We start from the raw sequence: 18,600 nt of genomic DNA on the forward strand, positions 1-18,600 counted from the left end.
ACAAGTCTAAAAAATTTTTTATAACTGAGAAGTGTTCCTCTAAAAGCAATAGAAAATCCTTGAGCTTGATATCCATTCAGCAGATATTTAGACCTTACTTTCAAATTTAATAGATAATTTAACAATAGATAATTTAATAGGTGATATTTATTAGGAAACATGGGTTAGTCTAACTCTACCACAGGTGAATTTAGATATAAAACTCCCTGTGACTTCAGTGGCAGAGTTCTGTAGGTGAATGTTGATTAATGTAGAGAATCTTTTCCAGACACACTGACCAATCAGAGATTTTATAATCTTTTGTAGGAGGATTATTTGTATTTCTTGAGTTCTACAGAGCTTTTTCAATAAAGGAAGTGAAATTTAGCAGACTTTAATGGATGAGTTTTATATAGCAGATCATAACTGCTTTCAAAGATCAAAAGATTGTTCTCATTCTCTCTCCTTGTCTGTAAGGATATCTATGCTGGTGCAGAACCCTGACAAAAACATGCAAACACTTTACCCTGCTTTTATTTTCCTCCTGATTGTGGGTGATTTATAGATAGTTGTGGCACTAAGGGAAATTGTGGCATTTACCATAGTCCACAGGGAATTCCTGGTCAGACTGATGAAAGAATAAGGTCTTCAGAGAAGTTTGGTGTACAGAATTAGAAGATTTCATCTGCACCTCTGAATGCTGAGCCATATCTATGACTCTTAGGGTTTAGGCCCAAGGTCAGCAGATTTTTATTTCGTGTATTCCTTTGAGGTTACAAATCCTTGCAAAATGGATTCTAAATTTTGTTCCCAGTCTGTTGCTCCCCCTTCAACTGACCTTAAATTATCTAGGGATTGACTGCAGTCTAGTTCTACTTACCTAAGACTATTATCAATCATCATTACCTGTATTTTGGCTCTTTAGTTTGCAAATACTCGTAGGTGCAAATCATAATTTTCCTTTCATTTTTCACCCTTTCAGACTGCTATAAAATTGCACATTTTGACACCCTAGAGATTCTGCTTTGTTCTTTCAGTTTCCTGGCTGTCCATGCATTAATCACAGAGGTTTGTAACATATGCTGGATTTCAGCTGGGGATAAAAAAAAAAAAAGATAAAAAAGCTCACTGGGAATGAGGAGAGGAGCAAGGCTGAGCTGGAGTGAACATTGTCTGGGGAAAAGATGTACGTGGGAAGTGTTGTGTTGACTTTGATAGGGTTCAGTGGCCTTTATTTCATAGCCATATCAAGCTTTACAAAAAAGAGTCTCAGGTAGGAAAATTATTTTGATAACTGACAATTATTTGTCTTGTATTTCACTGTGTGGAGGGGCAAATGGGCTCATTTACTTTGTTAAATTGCATGGTCAAATTAGACAACAGCCTTACTTTTGTGTTAGCATTTTGGGTCATGGTAGACACCATCCCCTCATGCTCCCCAAGATATTGTATGCAGTCTCTGAGAAAGTCAGTATGATGACATTAAGGAAAAAAAATCAAGGCACAAAAGTTATCTAGTTTTGTTGAAATACCCATTTTTCTTTAGATCTGGTTAAAGAATATGCATTACTGCTCAGTAATTCTTACTGTAATGGGAATACAGAAGGTGCTGATATCTTATACCAGAAGCTGAATTGTGCAAATAGTAAATAAGATCTTAACAGCTGGGAATCATTCCAACTTTCTGAAGTGACATTCCTTTTTCTACACTAGAAGCATGTCAAGTATTTGAACTTGTGTCACCATATAATGCAACCGTCTCCTGTTGTAAAATGTTCCTCCCAGCCCCAGACACTCAGATTGCACTGTGGTTTCTTTATTCCCTCAGTGCTGTAGAGTGGAATCTCAGCCCCATGCATAGAAATGAAAAAGGATAGGTTTTTTTGTTACTCTTGCTTTCAAGATGACATGCTACCCTTTCGTCCTGGATGGAGAAGGGGAGCTTTGGCAGGGTTGAAAGACTGGAAATCTTAGTCAGTAAAATGAGAATTCAATAAAATGGTGCACAGAAGAACCTTGTGTATGCCGTGAAAGCTTTTAAAATAATTGCTTTTATAAAACCTAGAGTTATAAGTTTCATAAAAGTAGTTGAGAGCAGTGCTCAACTCTCTTAAAGGTCAGAACTCTGGAATCATAGTGTTGTGTGCAAGCCTCTGGCGTTTCCTTGATCCCTGCACTTTCTACATGGCTTGTTAATAAGACCTTGGTAAAGCAACACAGAAATAACAGAAAAATAATAAGAATTCCATGTGAATTGTCTTGAGAAGCCACATATGCTCAGGCAGAATCAGACATGGGACAGTGCACCTGGAAAGCTGTGTTGTTCACCAATGTACTTTTTAGCTGTAAGTAAAAACACACACAAACTTGTTCCAAGTGCTGATTCTGTTCTGGGGGCTGTCTGTCCTGGCTCCTCCTTTTCAGAGGCCAATACCATTAGCGTGAAAGCCTTTGTCTGAAGGCTATTTTCTCTTGCATAAGTGACCAGCCTAAAGAAGTCATTTAAGACAATCAAAATCTGAAGCTAGCTCACCATTTCCTATTATTCAGGTAATTTTCAGTGATTTGTGGGGTTGGTTAATGTGTCTTCTGGCAAAAAAGCAGTGGATGGGAAGATGATGTGCAATATATAGTAGTGTGGACATACTGTGCAGCCCTGAGTGTGACTTGAAGATGCACAGAGAATGTTGGTTCTGGGACAAAAATACAGCAGCATCTTTTCTTGTTTGATATGTTAGTTGCTCTGAAGAATGTGGAAGTGGTTACTGCTATTTTGACAAATGCACTTATTTCTGCTTTTGTTGCCTGGTGTGGCACAAGGGGAACACTGGCGCAATAGTGTAAGGCAATAATTTATTAGTGGTTTAGGGATGTGGGCCCAGAACAAATTCTAGACAAAAGAAAAACATGTTTGGGTTTTACAGAGAGCCTTGGCTACAGGAACAAAGCTGTGATTGGGTGTGCAAATATTTGGTATTTCGATTGTCCTAGTTGGTGTGACAGCTGACAAATGGTCTGAGTTTGTTTTTAATTATCACCAAGAGGGGAAAATCCTGTTTCAAAGCCAGCAACTGATGATGCAGCAAGAGGCAAGGAAAGATATTTAGCAGTGGGGAATATACTTTCTTTGTGTTAAAATACGATGAAAGCACTATTACTTCCAAATATTTATAGTATTTAGCTAGTTTTGTGATTACAGCCAACCAAGGAAAGTGTTTTGTTCATTTGTGTTGCATCCAGTGAAGGATATTAAAATGTCAGCTACTGTTCTTACTTGATACTGACTGCAATAATTGATATCAAGCTTATCTTCTGCAGCCACACTGGGAAATGCAGCAGACATGTGGTGGCAGGTGTTTGTGAGACCTACTTAACAGAGAACTTATTAAATACATGTATCATACCTTGTGGATGCTCTGTACACTTGTATCAGGGCTGATTGCAATAGATAGAATCATACAATCATGAAATCATTTAGGTTGGAAAAGACCTTTTAGGTCATTGAGTCCAACCATTAGCCCAGCACTGCCAAGTCCATCACTAAACTATGTCCTTAAGTACCACATCTACACGGCTTTTAGATACACTCAGGGATAGTGATTGAACCACTTCCCTGGGCAGACTCCTCCAGTGCTTGACAACTCTTTCAGTGAAGAAATTTTCCCAAATATCCCATCTAAACCTCCTCTGGTGCAACTTGAGGCCATTTTCTCTTGTCCTATTGCTTGTTATTTGGGAGAAGAGACCAACTCTCACCAATGTATGATGTATGAACACATAAAGACTTCACTGTTCTGAAGGGTTGTATAGGAAAAAAGAAACATATTACCCAAAAGAGATGTAGTAATTTGTCCAAACATCCTCTGGCAGGGTTTGGGACCAGTCCTATTTGTCAAGTTTGTATCCAGTACTTTGAACCACTGTTCTGTCATTTAAGCAAGATAAGAAACCGTATTGTGAAGAACCCCTGAAATTAATAGTCCATTATGCAAAAATTTAGGATTGTGTCCAAATACTTCATTAATTGGGGTTTTATTGACTTTTTTTTTTTGTGGTAATTGCTGTACAATAGTTGTTTTCTTATGAATATGCATGAATTCGAACTGGTCACTTCTAGTAGGAAGAATAACTTGCAGACTTTGAACAGCCAATAGTGGCCTTTCAAGTAAAAATCATGACCTTCCAAATGAAAGTTTGCCCCTTCTGGGGGAGACAAAATAGATTTTTGTGGTCAGATGAGAGGGACTGTTCTGTATAAACTTGTCTTCCATTGCAAGGAACAATCGAGACAAGAACACAAAATGTGTTTCTCATATCTGTGAAATCGTGAGAATGTGATCTTTCCATTTTGTCAAAAGGGCAGCTTTTTTGTCTTTTAGCTACGAATCTTCAGCCAGCTTCTCATGTGGTATTCTGTACCTTGGAAAATTTAATCAAGGCTGTATTTGAGGAAGAGAAATAGTTTGAGCTGCTAATATGCTCCTGTTCTTCCAGTGCTGTCTAGCCTGCTTTTATGGATCCCTAGAAAGGTTATTGATTTACTGCGAATGTGGCTTTCTATAGTAAGAGCTGAAGGCTGTTTGCAAACTACCACCTGAAGCAGAGGCTTGAGCAGGAAATTTAGATAATTACATTCTGCTTCCATTGAAGTCCATGGCAATTTGGAAATTAGTATCAGGAGAAGCAGAGTGGGATTCTGTGACTTGGAGCTGCTGCTGCCAGCAGCTGGAATAACTCTTCAGCTTTATGTTGCAGAGATGCTCAGCCACCTGGGACCCGTTCCGAAGATTTGGAAAAACGTTTCTGCTAGCAGTTGCCAGTATTAACACTAGTTTTTGTAGGCATTCTGTCTTTGTAGTTCTTGCAGGGTTAGCACATTTAGACTCATCCATACTACTCAAAGCTGTTCACATGAGATGTCCAGACAGGTTTTGCCAGCAGAATGGGCAGTCCCCTGAGTTTTCTCATACTTTCTTTTCTGAGAGACAAAAGTTCTACAGATGTTTTATTTAAGCAGCATCAGCACTTTTGATCCCACATACTTATGGTTGTACAAATAGATTTTTTTTTTTTTTTTTGCTTGGCCATTGAATTGAGAAACTGGAAGCAATTCTTGGTTTTAGTTGACCAGAAAGTTTTTTTCAGGCAAGCTAAATGAAGCATTTGCATAGTTTCAATTTCCTCAGTCCTTTTCTACTGGCTTTAATAAAAATGGCTCATTTTCCAATTGAATTTAAGTTTTAATTGAAAACAATGTTTTGAAACAAATACTCAAAATATGTTTGTTTCCAAACTTTAGAAGAAGTTTAGTCTTTTCTGGTTTCTTTATTTTTATGGCTGATGATACTTAGGCTATTTGTCAAATTCGCATTTTTTTCCCCCCTGAAGCAATATATTTTCATAAACTGATTGCTTAGCAGAATATTTTTACCCAACGTTGTTAGCAATTTTGCAACTCGCTCCTTTTGCCTTAGTGTTTAAATAAAACATAACAGAATGTTGCTTTTAAAGCTTATAGCCTCTAGCCTACAGTTTGGAAAAAATGTTGTGATATGTAACATCAGGTATGACTAGAGAAATCCAGCTGGAGTCTGTGAGAATGAGGGCAGTACAGGTGGCATCCAGGTAACAGAAGTACAGTGTCAGGGGCAGGGAATATCATTTGTGATGGGACAGTTTGAAAATACTGAATTAGGTCTAAAATGAGATCACTTACAGATTAAAAGAGGGTATTAGAGAAAGAAATTATTAATCAAGGTTGACACGGTCTTCCATTATCAGCAAGCTATTGTGCAGTTGTCCAGCCTGAGCTTTCTTGCACTTTCAGCATATCTGTTAATTGCAATTGTCAGAGACAACATTAGCACAGAAAAGTAAGGGGCTAATTAAAACCAGTAGGTGCTGATTTATTTATTTCAGCAAAAAAGAGCGAGATAGCATATTTGTTGGGAAATTCTACTTTTCTTTAGAGCAACTTATTTGGCTATCCATACCCAGCAGCACCAGTGCAGCCGGGGCTGGGGGCTCAGTGCATTTACCACATATAAACAAAGGAGCCAGATTACTCTGTTCTATTCCTTCACATCACAAGGTATCTGCTATTTTGGAGTGAGTGCACAACTTGAACTCCAAACTGGTGATAGTGGGGTATGTATTTTAGAAGTCAATGAGATTATGTGATTTGAAAAAGTCAAGCACCTGGTTATCTTATTGCGACTTTTCTTTTTTGTTTTGTTATTAGAATAAAATTTACAAACCAATTCTTCCCACAAGTGTCCATACTGTTCACCAATAGGCAGCTAACAGTGGATAAATTCCAAAGTACAGTACTGTGCCATGACTAATGGAGTGAGAACATTACCTGTTTTACAGAGCTGCTTTGGAGGTTTCCCTTTGCACAAGAAAACCATGTGCTAGAAGGCTGCTCTTGGCCTAAGAACAAGGCTTGCATAGCTTGACTAAAGTGAGAATGGATTTGGAGGCTTTGCTATTTGAAAGAAGAAGAAATTGTCTCAAATAGGGGTTTCATCAAGTCCTCTGAAAAGTTTTTTATTGTCCAAACTTAGGAACTAGCTCTTGGAGACGCTAGGTATTGGATTCTCCTGCTGAGAATATGCTCAATCCTTTTTTGAGTCATTCTGTAATGCTGGTTGCTGAAGTGTGTTATGCTGTTACAACCTGAGCCTGATGGAAATTCTCAAAGTGTTGGAGAAATTTGGATTAAGTGTCATTGGTGAGTCAATTAGTAGGACACAGTGGTTTAAAGGTATTGGTATGACTGTGCAGAATTACTTTTCTCAAGGATACCTGAGATATGGAAAAGGAGATATGTTGCTCTTCTGATCCCCCTGGTGCACTAGATACTTCAGCTGTAGTGTCTGAGCTGGTCCCAGATACTCATCACACTGCTCTGTGTGTGTATGTGCTGGAAAGGAGCACTGGCATCTTCCATGTAAATATATATGAGGATCAGCTGTGGTCTGGACTCTCGATAGAAACATCTTAAAGTTTAGGGCTAAAACTTTCTGTTTGTAGTGTGGCTAAGTGCTGGCTGAGAGTGGGAAAAGAGGTTACCCTGTTACTCAGGTAGGTAGAGAAGGAGCTAAACTACTCTGCAATTTTTGGTCTATTTTAAAAGGCTCTGCTATTAATAGAAAGGGAAGTATGAGCTGTTACAGCTGCTGTGTAGCTCTGCACAGGCAGACTGTGATGAACCCATCAATCCTTAGGAAGAGTTGCCTGGGCTGTGGCTGCACAGTGCAGTGTGGGAAGCTCTGCTGTAGAACGGCCTTGCACACATGGCACCCCCTGCCTGCATTCCTAGGTGGAAGAAGGACCTGTCTGATAGCTTCTATGCTGCTGTAGTGAGCATTTGAAACAATAATCGCCAGGGTGGATTAGCAGGGGAGGCTAGCAGTGGGAAGGAAGAGGTGAAGGGAGCAAAGGAGAAAAGAGAGCTTCAAGTTTAGGATATATTACACTTAAAATTTTGAGACTGCTCCACGGATAGGCCACACAAAGAATTAGATTTACAATTTGAACTAAGTTCTGGAGGAAAATAATTGGACTGGTGAAGCAATCTCACTCTCACTAAATTGCTTTCTGAGGAGCCTATCCTGAATGGGGCTGTGCAGCTCTTTCTGATATTTCAGCATCCTCAGGTCTCATTGACTTTGGGGGGAATTAAACACATTGAACTCCTTGCTAGGAAATTAGTTTCTTATAGGTCTAATTTTTCTGCTGCAAAGTGGTAGCTGCCTTTCCCTTCTGTTAGCAGTCATACCCTGTGCCACTCAAGTCCAAGCCTCAGCATGCAGGTATCGTTTAATGGTTCTTTTGTGAGACATGTAGTTAAGCATTTGAACACAGATTCTGTTCCTTACTGTCTTCTGTGGCTAGGATCCCTGACAGTTTTGTTACACTGACTGCACCAGTTTAGCAAAAAGAACATGCAAAATATTTGATGGAAAGTCTTTCCAAAATGAATCCTGTCAAAAGCCTAGAAACCAGTTTTGTGTTTTGTTTTGTTTCTTTATGTGGGAAGTGTTGATGAACAGAAGGGATGAACACACTTCAAATTAAGAGGACAGCTTCATTATCATGGAGGATGAATGAGATAATAAATGAGATCATTAAAGTGAAGTTTTTCTACCTTTCCTTTCCCCCAGCAAAGAGCTACTGAAATACAGTATATTTACAGTCCTCAGATTACTGAAGCTGTAAATGCTTTTGCTTTCATGGCCTCCCTTTGTGCTACTGCACATTTTGGGATGATGGATGATGGAGCACCAGGTGTTGGGATGAAGAGAATCGATAATGTGATACAAAAGATGAAATAACTCTGATGGAACATCAATAAAGGCTAAAAGTTGCCATAGGGATTTGAATCTTAAAGAAGACCCTGAAAAAGTGTATTAAGAAGAATTTGCTTCTCCCCTTGCACTTGTAGTGTCTTTATTCCATGAGCAGAAGTCACCTGGGGGCTCTGTCAAGTACAGAAGTAGAGGAAATTTTTATTTTCTGTATGTACATGGTGCCCAGCACAACAGTTCTGGGACACGATGTCATAGTGTCAAGGTAATTTCAGGACACAGCTGGCGTGGGTGCAGTTTGGAATGTTTGGTCCGAAGCAGAGAGGATTTGATTTGATAAGAAATATATTAAATTAAATTTGTTATTAATTTGCATGCTATTCCCACAAGCAAACTAGATTAATGCATTTAGAAGTAGCTACTTGTAGTTTATGTCCATGCTGTTCGAATGTTGTTTTGAGGAAATGGCAGCTGCTCCTCTGCTGCTGCAACCTGTTCTTGGGGCACTAAAGAAACACAGTAAAGCTAGGCTGTTAGTGTTGAGAACCTTATCTGTTTCTATCCAAGCTAAAAAGACTACTGGAATATGCCATGTAAAAATAAAGCTATTAAGGTAAGGTTGGTGTCATAATTTTTCTTTTGCAAATCAGGCAGTAGTATGTGGCACAAAGCTTTAGAGCTGAAATAAATTAATGCAGAAATCAAGGTTAGGTCACATACCTATTTTCTTAGTTCAAAGTCAAACCATCACAAAGAGAAGAGAAGGAACACGCTGTTCTGAAATACCTTGGTGTTATTACTAATATATTAAAATGTGAGACCTTTTAAAAAATACTCCTGTCAAAATACTTAATTCTGCCTTCCAAGGAATAGTCCAGCAATGCATTTAAGCTTATGACCTATTTCATGCATGACAACGCCGAACTATTCACATGCTTTAAGCTGTGCACAGGATTAATTGGCCAAAGTTAACAGCCCTGCTGGGACGAGATCAAATGCTCTGCTCTAAGGACCTGACTCTGCCAATCTCACTCATGGGTTTTTTCTGCAGTAAGACAGCTATGAGATTTCATCCCATGCAACACAAGACTGGTGTAGCCAAAGGCTACTCATGCCTTAAATCTAAGAGATTAAATCTTAAACTCCAGGATCAGGCCTTGTCCTTTAACATTGCATCACACTGACTTTTTTGGCAACTTGAGTTTCACAGGGGTTCAAAGCAGAATGTCCTCTAGGGGCAGATGCTTTGCAGATGTGGTGGAGAAGGGTCATCAAGGGCAAGAAGTCATGCTTAGCCTAGTTACCACAAGGAGACAAACCCAGCTTTTAACCAGCTGCAGCTGATGTTCTTCCTGAGTTCAAACCTTTGATCTAAATCAGGAAGACTAGGGACCTTAACCCAGCTTTTCCCATGTCACAGATGAATGCCTCAATCACCAGGGTTTACATCTTGCTCCAATTCTTTTTAGGAACTACAGAACCCAAGGGTCTCAGTGCTTTAAACCTGCAGGTATGAGCTTGGCTTTCCTTGGGGCAGGCAGTGGGGAAGACAGGCAAGGGGTGCAAAACTCAGACAGTTCAGAAAAACTTTTTAAGTCACAAAATACACTTCCTGCCCAAAGATGCTGTATTCTGAGTATGACATTAACCTTTTTTTTGTGTCTACTTTCAGGTTGCTCCTATAATTAAGGAGAGGATGATGAAGAAAGGCAGCATGATGCTTGGGTACCAGCCTCACGGGGGCAAAGTCAACTTCTTCCGCCAGGTGGTTATCAGCCCGCAAGTCAGCCGAGAGGACATGGACTTCCTGCTGGATGAAATTGAACTTCTTGCTAAGGACTTGTAGCTGTAGTTCCACAGCATCAGGTGCTGCTCACAGTGATATTTATGGAGAGAGAGTGGCAGCAGCATTCTGGTGCTATTTTGTGAAAGGTAGTAAAAAGCTCGACGTATAATTTGGAAACTGTCATTTTACAGGTTGGTGTTGAGAACTTTGCAGGTAGAACACCCCTTCACAGGAAAGTATTTGCTGATGGGGGCTGGGGGGCAGGCTGCTGCTTCCAGCACCATTGCTGCCATTCTGGAAGTGTTTCCTCAAGAAGGGAGCGCTTTTGAAAATGGTGTCTATGTCCCAGGAAGGGCAGCTATTTACTGTGTGCCTGTGCACCATGTAGCTCAAACTGGTCACTTACGCATGCAGGCAAAATTCCTCTGAAGTTGCTATTAGGAGTGGATTTGTCAGTGAGCCTTAATATGCTAGTTAATTCTCTTATCTGCTCTGTCAATATTTTAGTTTGGTTGGTAATTAACATGATAAGACTGGAAATTGTGAACTTATGTGAAATGAGTTTCTCAAAGCCCCTAACTAGGTGGATTGCCCAGGTTTTCTGCTGTGAGCACAGGCAGACAGTAGCATGAGGCTCAGTGCAGTCACCACACCGGGAGGTTTGCAGGAAGCTCCTGCACAAAGCCCTGAGTAACCAATATCAACCCTGCTGGGAGTAGGTTGAACCAGATGACCTTTTAAGGTCCCTTCCAACCCACAGGATATTGTGGTTCTATGAAACACAGTGATTGGGTCCAGTCAGTGTTTGCCAGTGGTGCCCACCCATCACCCCTCTAGGAGAGTGGAAAATATTGGAATAACGTTTAGAACTACTTACCTCTTTGTTAACAGGAGTTACCTATAATTTCTAAAATGCTGTTCACCTTCATCTATTTCTAAAGTGTAAAGATTAATTTAGAAGTTTTAGATGCACTTTAAAATTTTAACAGAGGAAAAAAATATATATTTACCTAGAAGAGACATATTTTTTATGCATGGTCACTTTATATTAATAATCTAGCAAATTGCTTATTTGTTATTGTTTGTTTGTATTTTCCTACAGATTTGAGATGACTCATTATGTTACCAGTGTATAATTTGTAATTCTACTCTGAAATTACAATAGTGGTGATCAGAAAAGGTCTTCCTGTGATTTTAGGATATGAACAATTTGAACATTTTTGGTCAATCTTAAGTTACAAAATTAAGTTCTGCACTTTGTGTTAAGAATTAGACTATACTTTTCGTCTGTTTTTTATTCTATAAAAATGATCCATTTTGTAAAGATAGAAAATTATTTCTTGTGATGAAGTTGTTGCAGCAAACTAATGGAAATAGCCATGTATTTCACCTTGTAATCAACATCTACTCAGCTTTAATGTTTTGCTGTTTGTTCTTTATTCTGTTGAGGTAGCACTGACCAGTATGAACCTTTCTGCTATAGTGTTTTCTGTCCTCCTGAAAGCTATTTTTAAACACAGTGCTTCCTTGTTTTAATTTCCTACATTGTACTAGGATCCAACATTGAGAGAAATTCCTACTTCCAATCTCCAGGATGATAGTGTGGAAAGCTTAGCAAGGTAATGATAACCAAGGAGGTCACACTGTCAGAGCAGTAGTTGAGAGCAAGGGTCACCTGCAGCCCTTGACAGGTGCCTTTACCAGTGTCCTGGAAGTGGATATAGTTGTGCTATCATAGTGATCCACTGGACTTCAAGCAAAACCCATGTTGATAGTAATATGAAAATGAGTATCACAATGTGGCCCCTGGATTTTGCCCTTTAATACCTACAAATCACTCCATCATTTATTGCCTAGTGCTTCTGGCTATACCAGCTATCCTGATCTTGGAAAGCCTTTAAGTAAGTTCAGGGCCCATAAGGTTTATTTTGCCTCCCCGTCACTCTGGGTGGGGTGCAGAGTGCACAAGGAATGCTGCATGGCGGGGATGACTTTGCTGTTGCTTCTTGAGTTAGACAGGACTGTTAGCTCTTCTCCTTCTCTTTTTTTGACCTTGAAGGGAAAGACAGAATACAGTGTCAGGATGTTTTGTTTATGGTCCAGGTTATTGGTGAGTACTTGATCTTTGATTCATGGAAAAGCTAAGCTTTCAACAGCTAAGAATTTGGTCCATGGTGTTTTATGACACCACCACTATCAAAAAAGTGTTACTGTCTTGTTTCTCTTCATGTTCTTAGTGCATTTCTCTGCTTCCAGACACTGTGACCCTTGTGGCACATGTCAGACAGGAGTAACACAGTTCCTTTCTGTAGCAGTAGTGGCTATAGTATTTTAAACTGAGAGCAAACTGGAACTTTTTTCATATTTGCAGAAAATAACTCTCTGATCAACATGTGCACTGATTTCTTCAAAGCTACAGGTTAACCTTCCAGTGTGATGTGAATATCTTATCCAATCTCCATATATTTTCCATTGTTTCCGACCCCTTACCACGTCCCAGGTGCACAATACGATGGCTTCATTTTAGGACTAATGTAATTTTCTCATAGTTGCTTATGTATGAGTAGTATGTACAAAATGTCTATTTTGTAGCTGGTGATTTTAATAAAAAGTGAAATAAATGACATCCTTATAAATACAGGCTATGCTTGTCATTTGTCAATCTAAAACTGCATATACAAATATAGAAGGTACCTCTAAGCACTCCAGATAGATAGCACTTCAGCTTTAACATGTGAAACCTAGTTTAACCCTGCTTCAGGATGTGGTTTATCTGTGTGCTGTGCCCATATCACCTTTAATAAGCATTTTGGGTGAAAACATGTCACAGTTTATCTTACTTGTGCTTTCAAATGCAAAAGCTAAATTGTCTGAGCAGAAAGGCATTTAATTTTTATTGTTTTTCTGCTATTCTAGCTAGCTGGGATTGGCCTGTGAGCTCCCTCTCCTAGTTACTGGCAATCTCCATCTCTCAGGATGCTAAATCAAGTTCTGGAAATAGTGAGGTGCATAAATCAGTGTAGAAGCTGATCCATTTGTTGCCTGTAATTTCTTGTGTCTACGTCTAATGAAATTTTCTATAGAAAAGGAAAGAAATATTTAGACAGAAGGGATATGGAGGCAGATTTTGCTCTGAGTGGCTGTGTCTTGTGAAAACTTTGGGCATTTTGAGATGGGTCCATGTGCAAAATCACTCACATAAATCATTGTGCCTAGAGCCAGCCATCCCTGTCTCAGGACTTCTATCACGATTTTCTGTGATAAATGAACACTAATCATCAGAGTCTGGTTACATATGATTTCAGTGCTTCTAATTCCCACTGATTTAATGGGAAACCCTTGCTGGATTGGACCCTGAGTCTTATCACTGGGATCTCTTATTTCAACACCTCTCTAGCACTCTGTACATCTCAGTTTATCTGCTTGAGGTGCATGTCTAGCGATGCAGATTTAACTTTATTTTTGTGAGGCTGAATTGAATGGTATTTTCATTTGTATCCTTCAATGATGCATTAAGATGTTTTTCAAATATCATTTGACCTGTCCTTAAAGGACAAGAAATGTCCTTTAAGAGAAGCCTAGTAGAACTGGTAGAGTCGCATTCCTGTAATACTAGGTAAGAATATGTAAAAACCTGTTATGTGCTTCAGGCTTCCTCAGGCACACAGACCACAGCACTAATTCATGCTCAAATAATTTTTCTTTTTAAATCTCCAGGTATCATGATAGGGCTTACAAAACTGATATGAAATGTTGAAGGCAGAGGAGAATTATTCAGAATTACTATGTGTTGAGTTTGCTCTCTTCTATTAGGTCATACATGAGCTCTGTGACAAGCCAAAAATAAGCTAAAAGTGCCATTTAAGTCCCATATTTTCAACAGTGCCAAATGTGCCCAGCCTCTCTTCCCTGTTGGCTACTTCCATGTTTTTTCAGTGGCTGAGTGACGTATGGAAAATCAGATGTTGCAGGTAAGGCCCACTCATGCCTGTTCTCCTTTCTGTGGTGTAACTGGTAAATGCTGGTAATTATTTGAGCTTATGAGCACTGTGTCTACTGCAGTAACTGCTAAATATTGCTACTGTTAAATCCCAAAATAATGCAATTGCACATGTTAATTTTGTCTTAATTGCTCACGCTAATTGCAGGTTAGATGCAATCAAAGCTGCACTGCCTGGCAAATACACTGTGTACGCCACAAGAAACTCTGGTGGAGGGGTTTTCTTTCTTTAAATTGAATCTAGTCTCCCACAATTACATGTTTTTCCTCCAGATGTACAGTTAGATGTTATTACTCTAATTCTGTAACTGCACAATGATCAACCAAAAAATTGCTTTGAGAAGAGAAACAAAACAAGGAAATTTGCTCTGCAAGAGGAACAAAAAAGAGAATGTCAAAGGTTTCGAGGCAAACCCACAGAAGAAAACAATTGTGTTACTATCGTTATGGTGAACAATTAACCTCTGCTAAGTCTGTTGTACATGAATTGCTCTGTGGCTGTGCTGCACGAGTGGAACAGGGAAGCTGTTCCAGTCACGGAGTCATCAAAGAACTTGCACATGCCCTGGCACTGCAGCAATCTGCCCCAGCATGCCATGGCCCATCCACTATCCTAGAGAAGCCCTTCCAGAGGGCTGGACACTTTGTAGTACATTAAAAATTTTTGTATGTATCAGGGTAAAGTTTGTTTTAAAGTGGTGTCAATAAGAAAAGTGACACTGAAGGGGTAATTTTTAAAAAGCCCAACAGAGAGGACCACTTTCAGCCTTGGTAGGTAATGTACAACTAAAGAACAATTGATCACATTTTTAAAATTCATTAAAGAAAACTAGTAAAATCTTTATTTTATCAAGGGTGAAGGCTAATAATAGAAATTGAAAGATACAGACTCTTAATATGCCATCAAACGCAATTGTTCTGTTTTGATGACATAATTTCTTTCTTGCCACTTGTACAAAGCTATTTAAAAATGGAAAGTATGCTGAAAGCACTTGCCATGAAATAGCACAGGCCCACGGGACGTAACATTTTTCTTTAGGACTGTGCACAACACAGCTCTTCCAAGAAGCTCTCACCCAGCTTGTCATTCTGGGAAGTGACTCCTTAAATCTGTCAGGCACTGACACTGGCAGCTTTATCTATCCTTTCTTTTCATGCCAGGTGATATGGATTTTTATTCTTTCTCTGTTTCTGTACCCTCTCTCATGCCTGTAAAATTTTTTTCAGGGGGATATTTTCAGTATTTGGAGCTATAGGAAAAATGTCAGAGTAGCATAAGGGGTAAGATTGAAAGTTGAAGCAAACGTAATGCTCAGGTTATCTTGATGTGATGTTTGCCTTCCTTTTTCCAGTAATGGATTTGTCCAGGTGCTCAGATGATGAGCAGTCACTGCTTCTGCCGGAACTATTGTAACATCAAAATCAAGACTTCACGTGGGAGACCAGTTTGGCCTTGGGTAACTGAGTAACAAAAAGAGTGGGAGAGAGAAATTGTCCTCTTTTACAGATGAATGATACACAAGGAACTTAAAAATTCTATTTCTGTGGAAACTTGCACCTTAGCTTTATAAAAATTGGGGAAGGAGTCACTAACAGGAGACAGCAGTGAGTGAAAAATGGGACATACCCTGATACAGGCTTAGCAGAGGGACATGCTACTAGACTAGCCAGAGAGTTTATGGGAATAAAAACTTGATTTTCTAGACTGGACTCTTAAAGTATTTGCTGTTCTATCATTTGGGAAAACCTACATAAGATTGGAAGCAGGACTGAAAATGTAAAGTGGATAGGACAGGTAGTGAAAGATGAAAATGAGTAATGGGGACAGGATGATACTTTGGAATTGATTCTGAGCTAATCTAACTTCATTTTGTCATCATTAGCACTTCCAGAAAGATCAGAAAGTTCATGAAATTTGCTGATGAAGTTATGTTGGAAATTTTAGAGTTTGATGTGCATGGAGAACTAGGTGATTTTTAAGAGCATGTGGCAGGGGAGGCAGTCAAACAAAGTGCAAAATCTTTGGGACTTGCAAAAAGCAGCAAGAATTTTTTTGTTTAAGATAGGAAAAACTAAACATTTTCAAAACAGAAAATTGTGAAGGTAAGTATAATGATGGCATAAAAAGCAGTGTATGAGCTAAGACTAAATGACGTGTAAATAAAGTCACCCAGCCAAGAAATTCAGTGGCCATCAAAGCAGACCTAGCCTCTCATCTGGAGCACAGCAGCAAGGAAGCTCTAGCTGGGCAGCAGGCTCAGTGTCTGGTCCAGCTCTGTTGTACCTCAAGCTGGGAGCAGTGAATAGTGAAAATATTAACTGGTGCTACAGAGCCAAAGCACAGTGCTGCAGAGTCGTGTGCTCCATCTACTGGTGTGTCCTCTGGTAACCAACTTGTGCCACACTCAGGATGTCTCTTCCAAAGAGCCCTCCTGGACTTCTCACATGTGGCAGAGGAGGGAACCGGAAGTGAAAGTTCCTGGCATTTTTCTGGCAAAAAAAGATTTTTCAGAAAATTTTGCTTTGATTTAGGCCGTCTCACATTAAAACATTAGATTTCAATGGACTTCAGGGAAATATATGCAAACCTGTGATTATTTGTTTTTATACTGCCTAAATAGTGACTGGAATGTGTTTCCATGCTGGGTAACCCATGATGACACTGGTGTATTTGAGGCATCCAAAGTGAGCAATGGAGAACTCAGGGCAGCATGAAAAATTCACTTCCCTGATTCTGAGCCACTCAGCCAAACAGTAATTCCTTATCCTTGCTTTTTATCAAGGTAAAAAATGGAGTTGAGGAGCATACAAACCTCTTTTACGTTGTATGGCTTCAGAATGCTCAGATTCCAGGCTTGATTTTATCATAGAATCATAGAATATGCTGAATTGGAAGGGATCCATGAGGATCATCAAGTCCAACTCCTGGCTTTTCACAGGATACCCCCAGCATCACACCCTATGCCTGAGAGTGTCCAGAAACTTCTCGAACTGTCAGTCTTGGAGCTGTGACCACTTCCCTGGGGACCCTGTTTCAGTGCCCCACAACCCTCTGGGTGAAAAACCTTTTCCTGATACCCAACCTAAACCTCTCCTGACCCAGCTTCATGCTGTTTCCTTGAGTTCTGTCACTGGTAATGAGAGTGAAGAGATCTGTAGCTGCCCCTCCTCTTCCCCTCCTGAGGATGCTGAACACCACAGTGAGGTCTCCCCTCAGTCTCCCCTTCTCCAGGCTGAACAGACCAAGTGACCTCAGCCACTCCTCTCCAGGCTTCCCTTCCAGACCCTTCACCATCCCTGTGGCCCTTGTTTGGACACTCTCTAATGGCTTAATGTCTTCTTTACATTGTGGCACCCAAAACTGCTCCCAGGACTCAAGATGAGTCTGCACCAGTGTGGAGTAGAGCAGGACCTTTATTCTGAAGCAATCCAAATGTCAGGGGTTTTTTTATACTTTCCTTTCCATGATAAATATCAATGTTCTATAGGGAGTTGCAAAAGAGGATGTCCTGCCCCCGTGCTCCAGCACATTTTGCAATTTCCCACAGAACAAAATTTCCAGCTTCTTGGCCACTCTCAACTCAGACATTTGGAGGCATTGAGTGAACATAGTCCTGCCACTCCTGTGGCAGGAAAAGATCTCAAGATGTCATCGAGAAGCTATGACCTCCATCCTGAAATAGAATCAGTGATATCAGAGAACTAGTATCTAACCTTTGCCTAGTCTATAACTCATGACCAAAAATTCTGGAAAATCTGCAGTCGTCCCATGAGGTTTTAGATTTTCCTGTATGTCCTTGATCTCCACCATGAGCAGGTCCAAGATTTACTTTTCCCCTTTGTGTTTTCTACATCTTCAAAGATTATAATTTTATTACCCCTTAATTGTCTTCTTGTCTAGGCCTGGATTACAGTCATTACTCCCATGTTTCCTCAGAGGCCATGTTCTAAAATCTTCTGATTATCCTGTCCAAAACAAGACAGAGCAGTCCTCTGGAATCTTACCAGGTTTTAAAAGAGTGTCAGCATCACTATGTACATCTCTCAGCTACCACTGCTGTTTATCCATCACAGTGTGATGTTCTCCTTCTTTTGTAACAGCAAGACATGACTGATTCTTACCAGGTTTGTGATCCATCCTGAGCACTAGAGCTTCTTTGGCCAGCTGCTCTAAGTGGCTTTCTCCCATTAGATATTTGTACATTTAATTAGTTCTTAGTAAGTGTTTCCACTAAAGAGATTCACATTTTTCCAAATTATTTATTCAATCTGCAAAGAACAATTTGAATTGTCAGTCCGTCTGATCAGCAGCACACTTGCAGCCTCTCACAGCATGATGCAGCTTGAAGATTTAATAAGCAAATATTTTTGTCCATCACGTAGGCTGTTACTTAGAACACTGGATAGGAGCTAGAGTCACCGTGGAACCATATTCAAATGCTGCCTAAAGATCTGCACAGTAACTATTGTATCTTTCAAGCCTGTGTCCACTCTGCGCTTGAATTTTTTTAGAGAGCGTTTCC

At 39.8% G+C, this 18,600-nt stretch overlaps 1 protein-coding gene across 5 annotated transcripts in view; it reads left to right on the forward strand.

Moving 5' to 3' along the window:
* GADL1 (glutamate decarboxylase like 1) overlaps positions 1-12,713 on the forward strand; it is an 83,479-nt gene extending 70,766 nt beyond the window's left edge. For all 5 annotated transcript variants that reach the window (XM_048301406.1, XM_048301426.1, XM_048301430.1 and 2 more), the window contains exon 15: positions 9,964-12,713. In XM_048301406.1, coding sequence (XP_048157363.1) covers positions 9,964-10,137 — 174 coding nt within the window. In that variant the 3' untranslated portion in view covers positions 10,138-12,713. The remainder of the gene's footprint in view (positions 1-9,963) is intronic.
* The last annotated feature ends 5,887 nt before the right edge of the window (positions 12,714-18,600 follow it).

The sequence above is a fragment of the Corvus hawaiiensis genome, chromosome 1, assembly GCF_020740725.1.
Source record: "Corvus hawaiiensis isolate bCorHaw1 chromosome 1, bCorHaw1.pri.cur, whole genome shotgun sequence".
Taxonomy (NCBI): domain Eukaryota; kingdom Metazoa; phylum Chordata; class Aves; order Passeriformes; family Corvidae; genus Corvus; species Corvus hawaiiensis.